This window comes from Pecten maximus, unplaced genomic scaffold, assembly GCF_902652985.1.
Source record: "Pecten maximus unplaced genomic scaffold, xPecMax1.1, whole genome shotgun sequence".
Lineage (NCBI taxonomy): Eukaryota > Metazoa > Mollusca > Bivalvia > Pectinida > Pectinidae > Pecten > Pecten maximus.
In genome coordinates this window covers 1-25,329 of record NW_022983111.1, presented here as the reverse complement: position 1 = coordinate 25,329, position 25,329 = coordinate 1, and the positions used below count along the sequence as shown (strand labels likewise).

The following is a 25,329-nucleotide window of genomic DNA, read 5'->3' as shown; positions in this document are numbered from 1 at the left end:
TTAAGGGTTTACCTGTACAGGTACTGTACTAGTCATGAATGGCTACCCCTCCCCCTAAACACTCATGTAATTATATATAATTAGTCCCCAATCGAACTTTTATCGTATGTACCTAATAAGTGTATAAATAAGTTTCCCCGTTAAAATTATTGATTATTATTGAGAAATAAAAATACTGGTTTGCAAGTTTATAATAAGGCTTTCGAGATAATATTATAAAAGCTTTTTAAAATCCAAACAAAAACTTGTGGGTTTTCCTGTCGTTTTGATAAGTGTCACCAAGCTGTGTGTATGGGTCAAATTCAAGTGTCAAACATTATAGTTACAGTCATGCTAGACCTAATGTCTGCATCGACTAGATCTTAAAAATAATAGGTAAAACAAAAATGTTTATAATTTGATTACTTTATTCATTACTGATGTTTACATTCTTATATTTATAAATTGAAATTGAAATACATTTTTATATTTATAAGACTATCAACAAATGTCTATAGGGAGGTTAATTACTTATTATTATTTTGCTGAAATGATTGATTACAAAATGTTGCACTTGACTGACCACTTTTACATGGAATTTACCTGGTGGTCACTCAGGTATGACCATACAAGACCAAGGTGCGAAAATTGATCTGTTGGTTAGACCTTACCTGTAATTATCCCCTATTGTTCTATTCTCACACCCGTAGTCTCACCTGACCAAGAAAATACTTTACCTGTATCATAGTTCAGAATGTCCTACCTGGTAAACGCTGGTTGTCGTATATTGATCAACAAGAATGCAAATTTATCAAAATTACATTTAAAGTTGGATTATTCACTTTGACTTTCTTTTTTGGTGGGGGAGATGGGCACTATTGAAAAAAAGTCAAGGTACAACCGAGAAACCACAGGGAGTTCTAACTTGTTCCTCACTTTGAACTGTTTTCAAAATTATGTAACGCGACTCAACTTAATTACAGTTCTGTGAACAGTTTACAATAGTAAACAGTGCTTGGTCAATTGTTTTATATTGTGTATCTGCAGTAAACAAAATTGCTTTTCACTGAATTTTCAGTTTCATTATTAAAATGACAATCAAAATGCAGTATTGCTAATTAGTATATGGATGAAATCTAAAATGATTTCTCATTTTATAACAAACATGGCTTTCAATGGAGATTACTTAATATGTATACATAATTATAGGTATATTCGCTAATCAATTAATCATTAAATCATGAATATAACTATAATTATAACATTGTATGTGAAGCTTTCAGGAAAATATATAAATTTGTATGCTTATTCAATATAAAACAAATAATTAACATAAGTTGAGGGGAAGCTACATACTTTTACACACAATGAATTATATAGTGCCACTAAATCCTAATAAAACCTTAACTGCAAGAGACTGATACCAGTCCAGTGCCCTTGGGGCCCCTAGACGACTGCCTTTCATACCTGTTACATATTAATTACCCTGTGCGGTGTGGGTCACACCTGATCAGGCCGGTTTCCCCAATTAACTCCAAGGGGGTCCATTTATAGCAGGCATCATACCTTATGGAACTATAGGTACCTTATCTAACTATAGGTATCCTCTCATAATATTTAAGTTATTAATTGACAAGATTAATGTACCTGTAGTCGGGTTTCATTAATACATCATTTACAAACATGAAATAAATGTAAATATAAAATCAAACAACTAGAATGTCTGAAGATGGAACTTAAATATTTCATAGTTTTAGCGTAGTATTAAAAATACACATTTCCTACATCTGGCATGGATTGAATTCCTCTGGCCTTTATACGTTAAGAATGACATTTTGACAGAATATGTTATGTTATATTTAAGTCTAAATAAGAAATCTCTCTGTCAGCAAGTCTAAATTAGTACGGAGTCAGAAGGTTTAATTGTGCTAAATACACGAACATGGGTAGCTATACCTTCAAAACTTAACTTGCAGACATAATATACAACACATCAAATCATATAGCTCATAACAACATTTACCCAAGAACTGAAGTGCACATCATAGTGCACTTGGGTTAACATTGTAGTGCACTGGAGTTAACATCGTAGTGCACTACGATGTTAAGTCTAGTGTACTACGTTGTTCTCTACGTGTGCACTACGAAGTGCACTTGGTACAAAGTTTAGTTTGCTCCCAACTGTACATAGATTCATGCTTACATACATACATGCATGCATGCATACCAATGTCATCGATATCCCTATACTCGTTCACACACACATACATTTAAATTTAAACATATAATCATACATTCACATACATTGGTTTGGTTTATTTTGTTTAACGTCCTTTTAACAGCTAAGGTCATTTAAGGACGGCCTCCCGTGCGTGCGACATTGCTCGGAATCCATAGTAATTTTATTTTGCATTGTTTTAAGATGCGAGATATTCGTAAAACACGGTTTTGTATTAGTGTGTTCTTTGGATCTCGTGATTGTAAATTCTGAAGGTTTAGTTTGGTTTATTTTGTTTAACGTCCTATTAACTTCTAAGATCATTTAAGGACGGCCTCCCGTGCGTGCGACATGTATGAGTGTGGTGAGTGCGTTTGTGTGATTTGGGAGGCTGCGGTGTTTTCGTGTTCAGTCTCCTTGTGATAGGCCGGAACTTTTGCCGATTTCAAGTGCTATCTCACTGAAGCATACTGCCGAAGACACCCAGCAGCACACCCCACCCGGTCACATTATACTGAGAACGGGCGAACCAGTCGTCCCACTCAAAATATGCAGAGAGCTCAGCAGGAGTAGCAACTACCATTTCTAAAGACTCTGGTATGTCTCTGCTAGGGGACAGAACCCATAACCTTCCTCACAGCGGTGAACGCTCAACTACAGGCCAAAAGTGAGGCATTGTCAAGGGAGACATTATGAAGAAAAACGTTATCAAGAAAGAGGAGAAAATATAAAATCCCAAGTTTAGTCTCCTCTTACGATCATGCAATGGGGCAGCAGGTACAATTCTTACGTCCTACCTGCAGGGCAACACCGCCTATTGACGGCGTTAAACCTCAATGAGGAGAACACCAAATCTCATTGGCTTGACGGATTTTACCTCGCCCGCTATTCCCTGAATTCCCTTCCTCAACAGGATAGGCGATAACTCTGAGGTTTTCTTATCCTTATCTCTGGCGGACATGGTCAGGAAATGAGGGAACAACGGAGAGGCTCCAGTTCCAGATAAAGTTTTGGTTGCAGTTTGGATTTGGATTGGTATTGGTTTTGTTTGTGGGGTTTGGTTAAGTATCTTTGTGTTTGCTGTGTGTCTGTTGTGCTTGATGACTCGCCTTTGCATTTTGTGTCATTTTGATGGTTTGTACCCATATGTATGTAGAAATTGTTAACTATTTTTGTCCCCACCCACCACGGAGCCCAACAAGGGGACACTTTTGTTGGCACGGGTTTCCAGTGTTAAAAGTGTCAGAGTTACATCGAATGGTATACTTGCAAGAGAATGAAGCAGTTTTGTTCTCCAAAGCAGCAGCTTGGTTCTCCCACGATTGCCCCTAAGCCACTGTCGTCTGGAGACGTGACCAGCCGATTGAAAATACAGGGACCATATTGCCACCCGTCTAGTCCGAGTTTGAAGCCAAAGTCGTGTGTTGCAGACTGGCATGGTTGATAATCAACTTCCAAACTACTCAACCACCTTCTTCTCGGGATTTACGGGGCGCAAACCACGGCGAACGGTTTGGCTCAAAATTGAGCTACTGCATTAGATTACTTTTGGTCTGGTTCCTCAACTTTGACCTCTCTGGCATTGTTTGACCTAACAAGAGCTACTGAAGCTCTGGCCAGCCAAGCCCAAAGTTTCTTTGAAACGCTCAAACTTCCGGACCACGGCAAGGTAGTAATCCTCGCGAAAGATAGAGCAACTGAGTAAATATTAAAGAATCAATAGACAATATAGTTAACATTTTACCAATAGTGATATTGTTGATATGAATTCATTTATTAGAGTTTAACAACTGGTCCCCCATGCAAAGGTAAATACTGTACACATAGACCACGTGCTATGGAACACGACTGGATTGACGCTGAATTGTCAAAAACAAAAACAACTATCCTGTACCAACGGATATATAAGGAACCCCAAACGTCACTAGGTCAGGAAAGAAGAGTTTATTTAGGCAACACAGCAGCAGAAACAAGAGTTCCATCATCAGCACGAGTCGTTGACAGAGTTAGTGGATTTATTTGAGGTCGTGCAAGTGGAGTACTGGCCATGAGAGGAGATTTGGGACGAGGTGCAGCTGCCTCAGCATACGAACGTGACACTGATGCAGCACGAGGAAACAAAGTTACAAGCTGGTCTGATGTGGTGATCTTATGGTTTCTGTCACTGGAATCACGAACTATGATAGCACCATCCTTAGTATAAGCCTTGCTTACCACACGATCTCGCACAAGGCCCCTAGCTTCCGCGAAAAGTTTTGCACGTTGGGGTGTGAGGGCTTCATTGATGAATGCTCTTGGATTTTCATTAGTTTGATTGGAAGTTTTTAAAGAGAGGTGCGCAACATAAACCCTGGCTCTGGTTCTGTAGGAATTTAATCGAACAATGATGTCTCTTGGACGAGTGGAATCTTGTCGATATCTATTGACACGGTGAGAATGAGAAATATCAGCATAAGTAAGAGGAATGTTCAGTCTGTGCTTGAATATATCACTATTCAAGCACAGACTGAACATTCCTCTAAGTTTGTCATCAGTGTTCTCTTGCCTCTGTTAAGGGATACCAGCAATTTTTAGGCAATTAAGCCTACAAGTATAGTATAGCTATCTGATCAACGAGGGGTTTTGTCGCCTCAGCAATAGCTTTGGGAATATTCAGTTTTGCTTGAATTCGTTTGCAGAATAGCGAGTTAGACAAAAGTTTTTCAACCAGCGAGTCCATTACATCACTACTTCCAATGGACGCTATTTTATTAATGATTCCATCCACACTAACCTGTTCATCCTGGCGAAATAGTTTCGCTTCCTGAGAAATATTGCCACTGTTGCTGTTTTGTCGTTCTCTCGGCATGATGATGAATTGAATACAGTTTTCACGTTCACGGATTAATTTGACAGACAGTGAGTTTTTCAATATGGATTAACAGGGGTGAGCAGATTTTCATCGATGGAAAAATGATCAAATAACTCTTACATGGTTGTATAATGATATATTTTGAGTTTAAATGATCGCTATGTTGTAAAATATTTAAAAAAAAAAATCATTTTAGCAAATCTCCTTAGTGTTGATTGTTGATAATTTCACATTATTAGTGATAAGAAGAAAAAACACAACTACCATTAACAGGAACCGGAAGTGTATATTCTACTTATATGTAATGCTATCACAATCTGCTTCTATTAGCACATGGAGAAAATCTGATTAATATATACCTTTAATGTCTATCTCTATGTCCTATCCAGTTTTAATACGAGATGATATTTTGACAATTTCTCTTACTGCATATCATAACCTGAAAGTCCTATGCATGGAATGCAAAATGTTGTCACTTTGAATATATACAGTAACTTCGTAACTATATACTATTATATTACAATTTATACTCAAAATGTTTGTTGATATATAAGCTATTTGCCGTCATATTTTGTTCATGATGCAATGAAATACAGTGTCATAATGCTAACTTGAAAAGTGTGAAATATCCACTTCTGTCATGAGCCGCATCATTGTATTATCCTGTATACATGTACCACTATCGCTGACTAATTGTCATTATCTGCTAATATATTGTGTTATCAAAGATATATATAACATTTAGTCACATAAACTCATAAAATATTGTGATATATACAGTACGCGTCAGGTGTTATGGTTTTCTTTCACCCTCAGGGTTGCGAGTGTCACTTGAGTGTAGGGGATTAAGTACGCCCCGTGTTTCCACCGGTCACCACCGGCCGGGGTCTGGCGAGTGTACGGGATTAAGATCGTAGGAAAGGTGTGAAGACTCAAAGCTGGAGACGTGGTCGTGGTCAGAGTTTAGCGACCTTTCACCTTTACCTGTACTGATTGTTTTTACCATGTAACAATTCATAACAGTACACGCTCCATCGGATTTGAGAAAAGGTTTTTACAGTATAGCCGTAGATTGGCTGAATGTTCATGAATTCATACGTAATTTACATTATTTGGCGAAGACCTCGTGTCCTGTTATTACGTTTACGGACGTCAATTAGCACAGACATCAGTACGTTGGCTGGTTATAATCTTAGACAAAATACATGTTTGTGATGTTTTCAAAATACGTAAATCTGAGAGTTGTCCCCGTCTCCATCGCTTCTCGCCACACCAAAACACCTGAACCTCGTTTTGCATTTCACAATATAGGCTATATACACATGTACATGTAAATGTTATAAATAATTTGTATATTATAACATATAAATTATTTGTATATATAACATTTAAATGATATTGATTTGAATTGTGTAACCATGTTTTAAACATTTGATCGCTGACACGAGTGATACTGCCAACGTTACGAACCAATCACAATCCATGATTTTTAAACCACGCCTACAAATGGTGCAGTGAGTGTCAATCAACGCATCAGTGCGACACGAACCTCTAGTCACGGTACAATGCACTTGTCACAGATCGACACGTAAATATTTCACACATTCATGATCAGCCGACGGTTGAATTACTCGTACTTCGGAGGAGGCGTCCTGTCATAAAAAGAACTTTACCCCAACAGGAAAGTGTTTCTGGAGCGCTACGTTCTGTACCTCCACCCTGAACGTAAAGACAATCTCCTATGGAAGGACAGAATTGTGCCCAAAATCAATGAGTGCCTCAGAAGACCCATGAAGAAAACACTGCACCCTTCCACATGAGACATGGCAAAGAAATAGTTTATTGTTTGACGGTGTGTGCAAAGACTCTTGATTTCTATCATCGACATTGTATTTAATGTTAATTTGAGAATGTGTATGAGTTAGAAAACTTGATAATGTCTAAATGAGATTAATTGTTTATTTATATTTATGAAAGATTCGGTATTTAAAATCGTGCATGTGTATACCTGTATGTGAGAATGTGTGTACGTGAAGACATTGATAGTGTCTTAAAAAGAAATAAGTATTACTTCAGGATATATATCAATATATCCACGAAGGATTAAAAGTGCACATGTGTGCATGATTATATGTATAAAAGATAGATTGGTTTGGTTTGTTTTATTTTGTTTTTAAAAGATAGATAATTGTTATTTCATAATATATAGATATATTTATTACAAATTTAAATCGTGCGCGAGTTGTGTAAAAGGGTTTCTAAATGAGCTCACTTTATAAAAAAAAATGCTAAGGGAAAACATTAATATATTTTATGTATATTAAATATTAACTTTACGAGGCTGTTTTCTTATTATTCACTCAAACATGGATATACTTGGAACACAAGACATCGTGTATGTAAATGTACATTGTGTACTACATTTAAAACGAGTCCCACGAAATGTAATATACAATAGCTAGCAGAAATAGATATGTCCGTGGCTCTAACCAAATCGCAGTTGTAATGATATTTCGCCGTAAATTAATTAGGATGTATTACCCTATAATAGACTTACTTCGTAGTGTAGATAGAGCAGTGCAACACACTCGAAAGCCGAGCAGAATTTACTCGCTCGCTCTTTAATCACAATAATGCTATCAATAGCACAAACACCAAGGCGGTAAAATATTAACATGTACACAACATAATTATGTTCAGTATGAGTATAGAAGGGGTTGATTTATTTATTCTTATTTAGACTATAACTTAAATTGAGCCTATTTGGTAACCTTAACTTTCGATTTATAAAAAAATACAGTGCAAATAACAACATAGTGTTGAATTTAGCTTCTCCCGATATCATTAAAATGTTATATACTGTTTTGTTTTCTGGGTGTCGGTATTTCATTTCCCGGTAAACATTTATGCTACTCATCAAGCTAGGATTTAATTAAAACACAATACTTCACTAGTATAAATCGTGATTTCATTACATAAAAACAAATTTCCGTTTTTCTTAACACCAGGCTGGGATACTAAAAGGACAAAATGTAAGTCCAGCCACAGTACATGTACTGTACGATAACGTACAGTATGTTCCAATAGGTAAAACACACCAAGGTACCGGGCAGTGCACCTGTCAATCACGAGTCTGGTGCTTTGTTCCACTAATCTCCAATACTCTACCACACCGTGTCGCGCGGTGTTAGTAAACAGGCGACCACTCGGGTTTAGAGCCGATGTTTCACAGACATGCAACCGACTGAGTGAGTGGAAGGGATTAAACATCGCCACTGTGGCGGTGATTGGGGACCATACTGTACGTCTATGATTATGTTCAATATAACAGTTTGTTCTCCATTTTTTCTGAATAAATCCTTTAACTGATGAAATATTCATCAGCTTTTTTGGTAGTCCTTTTCATATCACTTAACTTTAGACGTATGTGTTTTAATCTTCACAAAGAAATTATCACAATGATGAAATATTTCCCTATTGTGTCTTAATTATTTCAAGACCGGATATCCATCAATTAGGTAATTAAATAAGACAGCTTCATGTATGAGCGCTCCAGGCCAGGGCTAGCCACTGAGCTTGGTGGTCAGGGATTACTGCTGTCCAGGTAAGGTAGTATACAGCTAGCAGTGCTGTGGTGTTGCTGTGCCATAAAATAGCCCGAGGCAAATCTCTCAAAATTAGTCCTTGTCCCAAGAAAAATAATCGTTTTCTCCAATTTTAGACACTGTCCAATATTTCTAGTACCGACCAGGAAAAGTAGTGTAAATTGAAGAATAGGACACATCACCTAGTTTTAAACAGTAACGAGATAATTAGATAGTTCTCATCTTTTTTTTAGACATTGAGGGAAATAATAGACACTGAAAACAATATAAGTGCCTATCACAGAAATATTAGGTACATTTCACAAAATTCGGCTTAAAGGCAAAAAACTATTGTGTGTAAGTTTCATAATTAGATATGTTTCTGAAAAAAATAGTCTGCTGTGCTAAATTAGTGCTTATTTGGTAAAATTGTTGAACAATTCTAAATAAGGAGAAAATATGCAAAAAACTAGGACATTCGTGTCTTCCATTGTTACCTTCAATCGATCATAGATAAAGGTCATACCGGGCGCGTCACGATTTTCACTTATCAGTTCCAATATAGGATTCGTATTCTAACAGTCTGATAAGCCGACTATACATTCGAAGACCTTAGTCTATCTTTGACCTTTAAAAATGAACCTGTACCTGGTGTTTTGCGTGTGTTTTATAGGGCCAAGTGTGTCGTTTCCTGATACAGAGGTTTTGAAACTCCAGCGGGAGCTTAACAAACAGAAGCAAAGGCTTGACGTTTTCGAGAAGGAATTGCGCCGCAATGATAACACAGGTTTGGTGTCAAATGCACATGAACATACGAACACATTGTTTTTGTCACAAAAGTCAAAACCCTAGCGAACCAAAATTTAGCTGTTTTAAAGGAAGGTAATAGATTTAGGTACTAAGTGAAAAATATTGTAACGTCATTTTTACTGCTTTTAAGCTTGAAGGACGATTCAGCTGTATGTTGATGTTATTTTAGTTATTTGAACTATACTTACTGTATTAATGTCTCCATGCAAATCTGTCATTGTTAATATCTTCCGTCATTATAAATGATTTGTAGTAATTTTGAATTAGGGTTTAGTTATTATGTCGATATTCTTTGTTTTCTCAAGGATGCAAGTATCCCATACGTTGTGTTCAAGCATTTATACTACTAGGTCTAGGATGTAGATGGTATTAATACGGGTTGAAGTTTTAAAAGGAATTTTCGAAGCTACATTGTTCAATTTAAGTAGTGTTGCGATGCTAATTTTTATGTTAATTTGACTCGGTAATATTTAAGATACGAAATTAAGAATGAAAATTTGTATTTTTACCCTGGAAGAAATACTTTTAAAAATAATTTCCAAACAAGAGGCCCAGAGGGTCGGTAGCGTTGACCTGGCTAATTAAATTGGGATTTGAATTAATGTCAAATTATGTTCAGTTCGTAAAAAGCTTCATATATTTAGTCATTTATGCACTTGAGCAACATAATAGTTAAAGCAAAGAAAATCAACAGTAATGTAAATAAGGGAGGAAAAACAAGGTAAGGTAAAATTAAAGAGTCAACACAGTATACTATGGATAAGATAGGTAAACACAGTCTTTTCCTACACAATTGATAGGTTTTGAAATTCACTTTTGTATAACATCTTGGACATGCTTGGTCCATGTGAGGGTATTATCGATAAACACGCCAAGTAGTTTTTTGATTGGTTACCTATAAGATGCATATTGTATCGGTTTAGAATGATCTAGTTGTCTACTAACTTGTTGATTGCAGCTATCAATTCGGTCCTGCCAGCTTTACTCGCAAAACGCGACTATGAAGGTGTAGCATTCAGTGCAACTCTCAGCGTGGCTTTTGACAGCAGCGGTCATAACAAACCAATCCCATTCGACACAGTGAATGCAAACTCTGGTAATGGTTATTCGCCATCAACGGGTGTGTTCACAGCCCCACAAGCCGGTATGTACATGTTGTACACATCTCTGTCGGTTGATGGAGACGATGCCTTGCACGCTGAGTTACAGAAGAATGGAGCGCCCCAGTGTGCCTGTACTTCCACACACTACGGATCAGGCTCCTGTATGGTCATAATCCCGCTTTCTGTCGGCGACAAAGTCTTCGTTAAAGAAATATACGGTCGTCACGTCAGAGGAGATCATTTAGCTACCTTCAATGGATGGTTAGTTTTATAAACAAATGGTTGTTTCCTGTCTGCCAATGGCTTCTGCTAGTAAAGTGTAAGATGAATATTACTCTTTGTTGTAATATATATCAATCTAACACATTAAAGCAATTGTTGGTGGCTGCTTGCCTTATCCAATAGATTTCCAGAACGTCTTAGATTGATCACGGACATACCGCAATATAATTACAAGAGATCCCAGAGGGGAACCTACTTATGAAATTTGAGAAAGATCCATTCAGTACTTTGAGGATTGAGATAACAAACTTAAATTGTCAAAATCCAAGATGGCTGCCTGTCGGCCATGTTATTTTCATATTGGTCTCAAAATGCAATATGCATAACTAGGCACCAAGGGAAACTTACATATGAAATTTCAGAAAGATCCATTCAGTACATTCTCAGAAATAGTGATAACAAACTTCAATTGTCAAAATCCAAGATAGCTGCCTGTCAGCCATGTTGTTATCCGATTGGTCTCAAAACGCAATATGCATAACTAGGCACCAAGGGGAACCTTCATATGAAATTTCAGAAAGATCCCTTCAGTACTTTCTCAAAAATAGCGATAACAAACTTCAATGGTCAAAATCCAAGATGGCTGCCTGTCGGCCATGTTGTTATCCGATTGGTCTCAAATCGCAATATGCATAACTAGGCACCAAGGGAAGCCGACATATGAAATTTGAGAAAGATCCCTTCAGCACTTTCTCAGAAATAGCGATAACAAACTTCAATTGTCAAAATCCAAGACGGCTGCCTGTCGGCCATGTTGTTATCCGATTGGTCTCAAAATGCAATATGCATAACAAGGCACCAAGGGGAACCTTCATATGAAATTTCAGAAAGATCCCTTCAGTACTTTATCAGAAATAGCGATAACAATCTTCAACTGTCAAAATCCAAGATGGCTGCCTGTCGGCCATGTTGTTTTCCGATTGGTCTCAAATCGCAATATGCATAACTAGGCACCAAGGGGAACCTACATATGAAATTTGAGAAAGATCCCTTCAGTACTTTCTCAGAAATAGCGATAACAAACTTCAATTGTCAAAATCCAAGATGGCTGCCTGTCGGCCATGTTGTTTTCAGATTGGTCTCAAAACGCAATATGCATAACAAAGTATCAAGGGAAACCTACATATGAAATTTGAGAAAGATCCATTCAGTACATTCTCAGAAATAGCGATAACAAACTTCAATTTTCAAAATCCAAGATGATTGCCTGTCGGCCATGTTGTTTTCGGATTGGTCTCAAAACGCAATATGCATAACTAGGCACCAAGGGAAACCTACATATGAAATTTCAGAAAGATCCATTCAGTACTTTCTCGGAAATAGCGATAACAAACTTCAATTGTCAAAATCCAAGATGGCTGCCTGTCGGCCATGTTGTTATCCGATTGGTCTCAAATCGCAATATGCATAACTAGGCACGAAGGGGAGCCTACATATGAAATTTGAGAAAGATCCCTTCAGCACTTTCTCAGAAATAGCGATAACAAACTTCAATTGTCAAAATCCAAGATGGCTGCCTGTCGGCCATGTTGTTATCCGATTGGTCTAAAAATGTAATATGCATAACAAGGCACCAAGGGGAACCTTCATATGAAATTTGAGAAAGATCCCTTCAGTACTTTATCAGAAATAGCGATAACAATCTTCAACTGTCAAAATCCAAGATGGCTGCCTGTCGGCCATGTTGTTTTCCGATTGGTCTCAAATCGCAATATGCATAACTAGGCACCAAGGGGAACCTACATATGAAATTTGAGAAAGATCCCTTCAGTACTTTCTCAGAAATAGCGATAACAAACTTCAATTGTCAAAATCCAAGATGGCTGCCTGTCGGCCATGTTGTTATCCGATTGGTCTCAAAATGCAATATGCATAACTAGGCACCAAGGGCAACTTTCATATGAAATTTGAGAAAGATCCATTAAATACTTTCTCAGAAATAGTGATAACAAACTTCAATTGTCAAAATCCAAGATGGCTGCCTGTCGGCCATGTTGTTTTCCGATTGGTCTCAAATCGCAATATGCATAACTAGGCACCAAGGGCAACTTTCATATGAAATTTGAGAAAGATCCATTAAATACTTTCTCAGAAATAGTGATAACAAACTTCAATTGTCAAAATCCAAGATGGCTGCCTGTCGGCCATGTTGTTATCCGATTGGTCTCAAAATGCAATATGCATAACTAGGCACCAAGGGCAACTTTCATGTGAAATTTGAGAAAGATCCATTAAATACTTTCTCAGAAATAGTGATAACAAACTTCAATTGTCAAAATCCAAGATGGCTGCCTGTCGGCCATGTTGTTTTCAGATTGGTCTCAAAATGCAATATGCATAACTAGGCAGCAAGGGAAACCTTCATATGAAATTTGAGAAAGATCCCTTCTGTACTTTCTCAGAAATAGCGATAACAAGAATTGTTTACGGACGGAGGGAGGGACGGACGGACGGACGGACGAGGGACGGACGGACGACGGACCAAGGGCGATTTGAATGGTCAGATGGTGGGCTAAAAATACAGTCTGTATAAACTTACAAGTAATAATTAACCAGGGGTATATATTATACAATTTTCATCTCTAAATTAACATTGACTAGAGATTGATAATACTAACTATATAAGTCTCTGCATTGTCGAATAGATAAAATCACATTGAAGTGAAGAACAAGACCATATATGTTTGTATATACAACGTAAATTAAAGAAATGTGTTGTCATAACATTTATGGAAGACATTCATCGAAATTATTTATATTCATCGAGACGACCTCTATCGTTAATTTTAACACCCTATTATAAAGTGACCATGTCCACTGCGTGGTCACCTAACTAGCATAACAGTGGGGCCCTCGAAGGGGTAATCATCTTATCGGTAATTAAAAGCACTAAAAATATACATCGAAAGAGATAAAATGATATATTGTTAACTAAGAAAATAATTGATATTATCATTAGGTTATCCACAGCAAATATCCTGTGGAAGACAAAAATAAGACTTAAATATTTCAATCTCCCCATCGGAGTTCCCTCCCAAATATCCAACGTTTACATTGACCACAAGAAGTGAGGCACCCGAAAGGGAAAAACAAAAGTTTGATATTTCAATGCATAAATATACCCGAATTTTAAAAATGTTTTTTTCTAAATTAAAACATTATTTCTATTGAAGTGATAACAATTAGAATTTAAACTCACATTGCTGAATATTTAGTGTAAATAAATTAACATACATCGTGAAACCCCTATTGGGCCTCTCATTAGCTTGTGTAAAGGGCATACACCTAACAGTTGTTTACATTTGGAGTAATTACGGATGATAATGAAGATGCTAAAGATATTGATAACAGTAATTATGATGATGAGTCTTCATTATGTAATCAATGCGGAAGCAGTATGCAAAAGCAATGGTCACGTGCTGAAATGCGATCGCTTTGATGAAGCTTTAATTAGGAACACAGCAGAAGCCATAGTTATCATCGCATATTGCCCCAAGGTGGTCAACTTTCCCAAAATGGCGACGGTCACTCGACTGATCATTACAAGTACACCGATGTCATGTCATGACTTGGATGACCTTAACATTCATGCTGAGATTATTCTAAATGGAAAAAGTTGCAAGGTGAGCTTTATTCATCTGTTTAAAAAAAACAATATTAAAATAATGATAACAAAAAATATATATATATATATATATAATGTGATTTAATTCACAAACTTAAGATAAATAGCTATATTACATATTATACTGTATGTGCGTCACTGCTGTATTGCCTTGTCCATTTGTCTGATAATAGATACAGATTTTTAAAATATTATTGATTATTTTATAGAAAACTAAGGCAGCAGCATCAAATGTTAAACTGACAACAACCGCGTCTACGGCCACAACATCAACAAACTCGCCCATCACATCAAGCACTATACTGGAAGCTGTCATTGTGACAATTAGTAAGTTCTCACGTCATAACCATATCAGAATTAAATTTAGGAAAATGTTGAATACATTTTAATTCAAGTTATTTGTAATCATATTTAAATTGAGAAGATTTTTGAGTAAATTTAAATAGATGTTAATTTAGATTTCTGCTTATTAGAGTTCTTATTGATCAATTCGTTGATGTTAAACGTTACGTTTATATATCTAACGTATGTAACATTTTACCATTATTACAGATAAAACTACGTTTATATATCTAACTTTTGTAACATTTTACCATTATTACAGATAAAACTTGGATCTACGTTTCATTTGGATTGATAAGTTATCGTTCTGACATGTGTTGTGTGTTGTATTCGACTGCTACTAAAACGTCGTAGACGTACAGAAGAACGAACACTAAACTACCACATTGCTGATTTGGAGTCTTTGACAGAGTTTCAATTAGGACCAATGAAGAACGATTGATATTTTTTCACAGTTATCCTGACGTGTATAAAGACAATGGCTCTTGCACTTTTCAACAATGATATCGAACAGCACCCCCGGACCAGGAAGTACCAACCCTTCGTCGATCTACCCGTGTGAGACGGAAGCCTACACGTTACGGTGCACAGATCTGAATTTATCATGTACATTTAGATGTTAATAGACTTAACGTAGAAAGATAATACTAGTTTTTGCTGTTTTTTTTAAGTATAAATGAAATTATTCATTCATGTAGTTCAAAAAGACCATTGATAGGGATACTATAGTGAGAATAATGAAATATTTAAAAGTTATCTGATATGTGAATATAAGGTTATTAAAATAATTACTCTATTAAAAAGAAGAAAAACCAACCTCGATAAGTGTGGTTCCCACAAACTATTACCAAAACCATTTCTCTTTACTTAACTGACTTATGGATATTGTAGCGTTATTTTCACGAAACTATTGATACAAGTAAAAACGTCTATCAATATGTACCATCGTGGGTGTGAACATTAAATCAAACATCTGTAATACTTACAGGTGAAAAACAAGTACTGACATGTTTACACGTGGAGAAAATAGGTGATATTGGACAGAAACTATTAACAAACCTTTTCTTTTTACCCGACTGGCATGTTGACATTGTAGTGTCATTTTCAAGATAATATTGATAAAAGTAAAAGCGTCTATCAATATGTACCATCTTGGGTGTGAAAATTAAATCAAACATCTTAAACACTAACAGGTGAAAATCAATTACTGACATGTTTACACGTGTACATGTGGAAACAAGAGACTATATTGGAGATCTACAGATGTACGTCTTTGTAACGTCATTCTTACTCTGATTGTCATCGAGAACAGACCTTTCTAAATCTTTTAACATGGAAAATATGGGAGAAACTATTAAGGCCTACGCCTTTCTCTTCGACGACGTGGAGGAATTAAAAAAATGGGCAATGGATTTGGATATTCCATTACCCAGAGATTCAATCTCGGATTGCCGATATGGAGGCTTTGGAGGAAGAACCACTCGATATTCAAAATATCAATTACACTATGCCAGTGAAAGAGAATTATCAGTGTGAGTATTGTGCCAAAACATTTAGCAAAAAATAAACAATGCTAACAGACACGAACAGAATGTACACAGAAGGAAATTGTTTAAATGTACCAAGTGTAGTAAAAGTTTTTCGTCGAACTTCAACCGAATAAGACATGAGAAGATTTGTTCCGGGGAGCCTTTGCTATTACAAACATTTCAATGTCACAAGTGTAAAGCTAGTTTTACTAATGTGACCCAGTTAAAACAGCATTCACGTTTTCAGAAGGACGTAACTCATACGGTAAAGGGATCAGCCTCTGGAACTTCTACTGATGTGAGGGTTCCTGTCGTCGACCCAACCCCTGGGCCTTCTGTTATTAACCGTCCATCTGAATTCGTGCCAATACCCGGACCATCTAGTGAAGAAGGAACCTATGCTGCCATTCCCGGATCCGGACCTTCTTGTTGTAATAAATCATATGTATGTAGAACGTGTAGAGTTGACTTTCCTAATAGAAAGGAATTATACAAGCATCATGTGAAACATAAGGAGGGTTCCGGATTAAAGCTTCAACCCGTTCCATTCAACGATGAACAGGCACCGTGGGGACAAAACGGTAACAATGATGAGGCTTTACGAGAATGCTACGATGTGAATGCCCCACTCATCTTAGAAGAGAACACTTCGGGGATAGTAACTTCAACTTACAATATACCACTATCACCAGAACGCCATACCGAAGATATTCTACAAAATGTGGATGAAATTTACGGCGAAGAAGATCATGCATTTCGCATTCATTTTTCATTCGGTATAATTCTCCGAAATACGGAAACGGGAGAATATCGCTATTTCCGTCCGTACGGAAATGAAAATCTGTTTGATCAGCCCCTTCTCATCAACAAGCGACGAGATGTGAATTGAAAGAAATAAATTGGAAAAGATGGAACTGTTAGAATACATGATCAGACAGCGCGCACACAGTAGGTGGAAACCTGTATTTCTTACGAATCTACACATCGTTATTTTTAGGACTAATTTCCCTCTCGGTTCTGGGCAGACAGATCTTCCGGAATATTTAATCAAAAATAGGAATATCATCAAAGCATTAATTCGGGACAGCAAAGGAAAACGCTACAATGAAAACCTGTGTCTTTTTCGTTGTTTGGTATCACATCGATGAGAAAACAAAATTGAACAGTCCGTCAGAAAATATTATGATGCCTGGAGTAAATTTCTAAACAGAAAGTTTGGTTTGGTTTATTTTGTTTAACGTCCTATTAACAGCTAAGGTCATTTAAGGACGGCCTCCCGTGCGTGCGAAAAGTATGCGTGTGATGAGTGCGTATGTGTGTTTTGGGAGGCTGTGGTATGTTTGTGTTAAGTCTCCTTGTGATAGGCCGGATCTTTTGCCGATTTAGAGTGCTACCTCACTGAAGCATACTGCCGAAGACACCCAGCAGCACACCCCGTCACATTATACTGACAACGGGCGAACCAGTCGTCCCAATCCTAATTTGCTGAGCGCTAAGCAGGAGCAGCAACTACCATTTTTAAAGACTCTGGTATGTCTCGGCTAGGGGACAGAACCCAAAACCTTCCTCACAGCGGCAGTCTACATTGTTAAAAAACAGTAATGTATATAGTTGTAGTAATACTCGATTACAAGCTATAGGATCAAATACGTGCGGACTTTATTGTTTATTTTTGCCTACTGGATTTGGAGAAAATGTACGTTAATCGAAGTCTATCATTATTTTGAAGGGACTCCCCCTTATGAATCAATCGTCAAAGTTTTGTGTATAATCGTTTTCGAACTTTACACTCCGATCGTGAACGCTTTTCTTTAATTATATAGTTGTGACGCTATTCTTCATAACATTTTCTTAAAGTCGTTCTTAGTGATCGGATGCATATCATGGCTCCCGAAGATATTGATAGTGAAAGTTATTCTTTCATGGAGAAAATGGATGTTCGATATAAAGTTATAAGATTTGCTGGCATTGTCGTAATGCTGGGCATTACTTTGACTTCCTTGATATTAACCTCAGCGAGTCACACATCGTTGGTGGGATTAAACACAACGGAACAAATCAAGATTGAAGATTCTCAACTGGTGAACCTTACACAGACTTTGTGCGATTTAATTGAAGTGTTCGATCTGACTGATAATATCCTAGCGACGGTGTGTCGCATAGATGGAAATATTCGCGTTGACTTCAGACGTTTCGTCAATAACCATGCCACAATTCAAGGCATTCATTTACTTTGAGACAATGGCATGTTCTTGAATCGTTCTTCAATAGCATTGATAGAACCACAGTAAATTTTAGTTAATTAAAACATGTACGGACAATGTATGTCCTCCGACCTACATTGTTCTAATGACGGAGGTAATAAAAACAACTATGAACAATAGAAATGTATAATATTATATTTTATTTACATGTTTCAACTATCAGCCTTACAAGAAATATCATCAATAGTTTTCATTGAATATAATGTATTCATTTTGTTAATAAGATTACATAAAAGTTTCTATCACAGTTCGTTTCACAAACGGATCAATTATGAACTCCTCCTAGTGTTGGTGGTCATTATAGTTTTTTTTGTTTTGTTTTTATGTTTTACGGCCCATCGACAACTAGGGTCATTTAGGGCCAAACAATATTCTAACATGTTTTATTTTAAAAGTTAAAATCAGATAAAATTTGTCATTTTTTAAAAGCATCCGTGTTGTATATTTACATCATTATAATAAAAGGTGGTTAAAAATGGTAAAATATATATATGTAGGAATAGATTATGTGAAATGATATGTAGGAGTAGATTATGTGAACTTTGTTATAAATAGAACGTCAAAGACAGTAACGTAAAAGACATCAAAGTCTATAAAATAGATCGATTTCTTTCAAGTAGCTAAATATTGTTTTCGAATCCACGGAACTGAAAAGGGTTTTCATATCCGGGACTCGAAAGTATTTATCACGAATGTGCTTAAAATCGGAACATTCTATTAAAAAATGCTGCACTGTGAATTGAACATCACATGCATAACACACCGGTGGATCCTCTCGTTTCAAAAGGAACGAATGAGTAGGATATGTGTGCCCGGTACGGAGCCGAGAGAGGACTATTTCCTTTCTACGATCCTTCCGGCTTGGTTTTGATGTTTTAAGTTTTGGTTGTACTTTAAAAAGTCTGTTGCTCGTCTCGAGAGACCAGCGTTGCTGCCATTTACTCTGAATGGCAGAACTAATTAGAAGTTTGAAATCTGTATATGGTATTTTAATATTTGTTTGTTGCAGATTTAGAGCAAGTTTTGCTTGGCGGTCAACAAGTTCGTTGCCTTTAATTCCGACATGGCTCGGAATCCAAAGTAATGTTATTTTGCATTTTTTTAAGATACGAGATATTCGTAAAACAAGGTTTTGTATGAGTATGTTCTTTGGATCTCGTGATTGTAAATTCTGAAGGACGGATAGAGAGTCGGAACAAATGATTGCTTTTCTGATGCGTTGTTCTTCGATATGGTCGAGGGCCAAATCGATGGCACATGCTTCCGCAGAGAAGATAGAGGCACCATCTGGTAAGCGGATTGAAGAGCAATGGTGATCGGAATAGCATGCTGCGGAGACCTTTACTCCATCTTTTGAGCCATCAGTGTAGATCTGAACATGATCAGGAAAATCTGCAATGCACTCCCGAGAAGAAAATTTGTGCTCTTCGGGTAATACACTCGACTTTGCCCTCTCATGTAGAGTAAGGTTAATATCAGGTGATTCGACAAGCCACGGAGGTACATCAGTTACGGTGTACCCGCCTATGTTGTCTAAACTTATGTTAATTTCCTGAAGAAAGTTAGAAATTCTAATGCAAAATGTTGGTAGGAGTTTTTGGTTTTGAGTAAATATGTTTTGGTATTGCGGATTGACAACAAGGTCAAAAGCCGGATTTTTCGGGTTGGATTTCAATTGGGCGGCATATTGAAGAGAAAGCTTTTTCCTTCTGTCATTTAAGGATGGTTCATTTGCCTCTACATAAAGGCTCTGCACAGGTGTTGTTCGAAAAGCACCAAGTACCAGACGTAATCCTTGGTTTTCGATAGGATCTAGCATCTGCAGGTAAGAATTTCGTGCCGATTCATAAACGATGGAGCCATAGTCGAGTTTTGATCGAATAAGCGTCCTATAAAGGCGCAGAAGCATTTCACGGTCTGCACCCCAGTCAGTATAGGATAGTACTCGTAAAATGTTAATTGCCTTTGAGCACTTATCTTTCAAGTATTTTATATGTGGAACAAAGGAGAGTTTCGAATCGAAAATTAGTCCGAGGAATTTAGTCTGCTCGACAACTGGAATTTTGATACCATTTAATGTTAGGTCTGGATCATTATGTGGTTTTCGTTTTTGGCAGAAGTGCATGCAGACAGTTTTTGATCTGGAGAATTTGAAGCCGTTTTCATCTGCCCATGTTTGTAGTTTGCCTAGACATTGTTGAAGTTGTCGTTCTATCGTGTGCATGTTCTTTGACCTATAGCAGATCAAGTAGTCATCAACGAAGAGAGACCCTTCAGTTGACTTACCGAGACATTTAGTTATACTGTTGATTTTCAGACCGAAAAGTGTTACGGAAAGGATTCCACCCTGAGGGACTCCCATTTCTTGTTTGGCTGTTTCAGAATAAGTTGAACCTACGCAAACTTTAAAATGTCTGTCAGATATGTAATTTGCGATGAATTTTGGGAGATTCCCACGAACACCAATTTCATGCAGGTCTTTCATAATACCATATTGCCATGTAGTATCGTATGCTTTCTCCAGATCAAAGAACACAGCGAATGTGATATGTTTAAGGATTCAAGCAACTCTGTGAGATTGAATGGTTTATTGTAGCTTTCTGTGTTGGAGGATTTAAAATTAAGACTTTTCTTTCTCTTTTTTAAATCGTTGGAATTTTTGGGAGTGATTTTTGGCCGATGAGTTTTGGGCTATATTTTTGGCGAATGCATTAGCAATTTCTGATTTAGAAGAGAAAATTTGTTTTTTATTGATAAAGTGGGATGATGGTACCGTTTTTCTTTTCCCACTAATTTTTCGCAACTGATCCCATACCTTTTTAGATGATGTGTTTGAAGATATTTTAGAAACGTATTCCTTCCAGCTATTCTTTTTATCGGATTTGATAGATCGCCGAGCCTTTGCTCTCCAAATTTTAAAATTATTGTAATTTTCAACAGTTGGGGAAGTCAAAAATCGTCTTAGAGCTGCCTTTCGGCCAGATCTATTAATAAAAGATTCTTCAGATAGAAGAAACTTTGTAGGTTTTGGAACGGACTTTGGTATAGTTTTTTCGGCAATAGAAGTAAGAGTTTCGGTAAACGTTTTAATTGAATCATCGAGATTAGTTATTTTTCTACAGTAAGCTCCTCGTTGCACAGGTGTTGGAATTGGACCCAATCTGCTTTGTGCATATTCCATCGAGGAGTGGTTTTATCAAGAGGAGTCCCAATATTATTTAGAACAAGAGGCCCATGGGCCTTAACGGTCATCTGACAAACACTTACACTTACAGCAGGGACACACCCCTCGATCCAGCATTATTACCATAAATTATTTATTGCAGCCAGTTGTGTTTTAGATCAAATTTGGTTTTTATCCATTCAGCTTGTCCAGGAAGACCAGCATCTTAAAGCAAAATTTTAGCCAAGTTCCCAATTTTGGGGGATGCCCCTCTGTCCCAATGGGTCAGACAAGACTCATTTATATTAATTAGGATTGCCTTTCCCCAATGATGTTTCATACTAAATATGGTTGTAATCAATTAAGGCATTATATAAAATATGACCACCCTTCCCAAAGGATGTTTCACGCCATATTTCGTATTAATCCACCCAAGGGTTAGAGAGAAGTAGGATTTATAGCAACAATTCACCAAAGTTCCCCTTTGGGGCCCCGCCCCTCTGGCCCTAGGGGTCAGACCAGCCTCATTTATATAAAATATGATTGTCCTCCTCCAATGATGTTTCACACCAAATTTGGTAATAATTCACTATGGGGGTTAGGAGGCTTAGTATTTTAAAGCAAAATTTCATCAAAGTTCCCCTTTTGGGGCCCCGCCCCTCTGGCCCCAGGGGCCACACTAGCCTCATTTATATAAATATGATCGCCCTCGCCGAATGAATCCAGCAAAGGGTTAAGGAGGAGTAGGATTTTATAGCAAAATTTCATCAAAGTTCCCCTTTGGGGCCCCGCCCCTCTGGCCCCAGGGCTCACACCAGCCTCATTTATATAAAATATGACCACCCTCCCCCAATGATGTTTCACACTAAATTTAGTTGTAATCCACCCAAGGGTAAAGGAGGAGTAGGATTTTATAGCAAATATCCACCAAAGTTCCCTATTTGGGGCCCGGCCCCTCTGGCCCCAGGGGTCAGACCAGCCTCGTTTATATAAAATATGATTCTTCTCCTCCAACGATGTTCCACACCAAATTTTGTAATAATCTACTTTTTGGTTTTGGAGGAGTAGTATTTTAAAGCAAAATTTCATCAAAGTTCCCCTTTTGGGGCCCCGCACCTCTGGCCCCAGGGGTCACACTAGCCTCATTTATATAAAATATGACCGCCCTCCCCAAATGATGTTTCACAACATATCTGGTTGAAATCCACTAAAGGGTTAAGGACGAGTAGGATTTTATAGCAAAATTTCATCAAAGTTCCCCATTTGGGGCCCCGCCCCTCAGGCCCTAGGGGGTCACACCAGCCTCATTTATATAAAATATGATCACCCTCCCCAAATGATGTTTCACACCATATCTGGTTGAAATCCACCAAAGGGTTAAGGAGGAGTAGGATTTTATAGCAAAATTTCATCAAAGTTCCCCTTTTGGGGCCCCGCCCCTCTGGCCCCAGGGGTCAGACCAGCCTCATTTATATAAAATATGATTGCCCTCCCCTGATGATGCTTCAAACCAAATTTGGAAGTAATCCACCCAAGCGTTAAGGAGGAGTAGCGTTTTGAAAGAAAAAGTTTACGCACGGCGGACGACGACGGACGAAGCACGATGGGTCAGATGACCTAAAAATAGGGAAGTGACCACTCCCACATAAATCATTATTAACCTTCCAGTCAAAATCGAGAAAAATGGAAGGATGGCATAGTGATAGGTCGATGTGGGTACGGGAGCCTGTAGCAGGGTGAAAATATGTTGGGGTATTGTTGTTTAAAAGGCACAAGTTGTTTTTATCTATAAATTCCTCAATACGTCTTCCTCTCTCGTCTGTGTTCGGAGAGCCCTACAGGCTGTTATGCCCATTAAAATCTCCGAGTATTATGTATGGAGTTGGTAGTTGGGACACGAGGTTATTCAGTTGCTAATTAGTGAAAGCAACGCTTGGAGGAAGATAAATTGAACAGACTGTTACTTGTCTGTGTAAAGTTGCAGATACAGCGACAGCCTGTAAATTTGTGTTTAACGTGATCATTCTGTGAGGAATATTTTTATTGACAGCTACAGCTGCGCCTCCTGCTGCTTTGATACCTATAGCTGTGGTGCTATTATACAGCGAAAAATTTCTAAGGGTAATTGGGTTTTTTAACATGACCTCCTGTAGGCAAAATAACGCAGGTCTAAACTCTTTCGATAGATTTTGAAATTCTTCTATATTTGCTCGTAGTCCGCGTATATTCCATTGTATAATCATGTTGTTATTGTTGGCCATTATCCTGGTTCATGCTGGTCGTTCTTCGGACTGACAGGGCTGCCTGGTGTAGGCTGTCGAGTAACAGCAACGTTGGTGATATGCTGTGCACTGTCGTCCATAAGAACGCCATACCTGTTGTAGCCAAGGATAGGGTCATCTGAACCCTTGGCCGGTTTGTTGTTTAGGGAGGTGATGCCTATTGATCCGAACCCTAGATTTTGGTGTTCTTTGGTCGTGAGGGGGTGTAGGGGCAGGTCGTTTGGTAATTCGGGAGGTGTCGATATATCTCGGTATATTTCACCCGGAGGACTTCCCTTTCCTTCTTCCAGGCAGGACAGTCTCGAGATGAGGCCGCATGGTTACCCTGGCAGTTTATGCAACGTTTGCCAACAATGTTGCATTGGTCGTTGTCTGTGTGGCCTTCGCGTCCGCAGTGTTCGCAGACAGTGTTCCGTCCACATCTGTCCTCGTGATGTCCGTACTTTTGACAGTTCCGGCACCGCAGAGGGTTGGGGATGTAGGCGGAGACACTGTACCTCCTGTAACCTATAGTTACCGTCTGAGATAGCTGCGGCACTCCGAACGTGAGAATGTATGTGTTTGTGTTTATTGTTTGGCCATTTCCTCTGGAACGTATCCGCCTAACCTCCGACATTGAGACCGGCAAAACTGGTCATTATAGTAACCAGTCATTCTGCAAGTCCGTACAATAGCTGTTTGGATTGCACTCGGAGCACCTCATGACGTCATGGTCTGGTTGCATGTAGCAGGGGATTACCATATTGATACCTGGAATGGCATGATTGATATTGGAGATATTATCCTTCAGAATATTCCATTCACTGGCACGTGGAGCAATTCCTTTGCGCGTAGCCGTCAAATCTTGTTTCAAGTCTGGTTTGAAGAAATGACGAATGTTTATACATTTGTATCCATTAGAAGCTGTGGCGTAAACATTACCACCCAGGTGAAACTTCACATCGGTTTTGCTCTCTCTCAGACTGGTGTCCAATTCATCAATGGTTTCACAAAGGCTCAACCATCTTGGTAAAGTCAAACTCACCCCAGTCTTTGTTGGTTTGTCCTCTTTCCATTCACGTATATCAACTCGTAAATCTCCTTTTCAGGGTGACACACGGACGTATCTAGAGTTTCCAAGTCCAATTTTAATGAGATAATCATTGGATGAATGAATCCTTGTAATTTGTCTTTTCTTTTTCCTCGTCCCTTTTCTGATAGTTAGAATGAGTAGCATTCCTGGCGGTAAACGACATGGTGAAGGGAGTGCTCAGCATAGTGTAGAGGTTACTAGTCATTCATCTTCTATAATTACTAA

At 37.9% G+C, this 25,329-nt stretch overlaps 2 protein-coding genes across 2 annotated transcripts; both read left to right on the top strand.

Annotated features, from left to right (window-relative positions):
- The first annotated feature begins 9,190 nt into the window (after positions 1-9,190).
- Positions 9,191-10,876, top strand: LOC117321486 (complement C1q-like protein 4). The gene is made up of 2 exons (XM_033875900.1): positions 9,191-9,419; positions 10,401-10,876. Exons 1-2 carry the CDS (start codon positions 9,269-9,271, stop codon positions 10,817-10,819), a joined length of 570 nt encoding a protein of 189 aa, XP_033731791.1. The 5' UTR covers positions 9,191-9,268; the 3' UTR covers positions 10,820-10,876.
- Positions 10,877-14,192: 3,316 nt separating this feature from the next.
- On the top strand, positions 14,193-15,166 carry LOC117321485. Its single transcript, XM_033875899.1, has 3 exons — positions 14,193-14,450; positions 14,662-14,779; positions 15,057-15,166. The coding sequence occupies exons 1-3, from the start codon at positions 14,343-14,345 to the stop codon at positions 15,146-15,148; spliced, it is 318 nt and encodes a 105-aa protein (XP_033731790.1). The 5' UTR covers positions 14,193-14,342; the 3' UTR covers positions 15,149-15,166.
- Positions 15,167-25,329: the final 10,163 nt, after the last annotated feature.

Bases quoted from the DNA above. Each gene is read 5' to 3' on its own strand.
- LOC117321486 (XM_033875900.1), top strand. From the start codon at position 9,269: ATGAACCTGTACCTGGTGTTTTGCGTGTGTTTTATAGGGCCAAGTGTG. The intron at 9,420-10,400 runs GTTTGGTGTCAA...TGTTGATTGCAG, and splicing joins GCGCCGCAATGATAACACAG to CTATCAATTCGGTCCTGCCA.
- LOC117321485 (XM_033875899.1), top strand. From the start codon at position 14,343: ATGGCGACGGTCACTCGACTGATCATTACAAGTACACCGATGTCATGT. The intron at 14,451-14,661 runs GTGAGCTTTATT...ATTATTTTATAG, and splicing joins TAAATGGAAAAAGTTGCAAG to AAAACTAAGGCAGCAGCATC. The intron at 14,780-15,056 runs GTAAGTTCTCAC...CCATTATTACAG, and splicing joins AGCTGTCATTGTGACAATTA to ATAAAACTTGGATCTACGTT.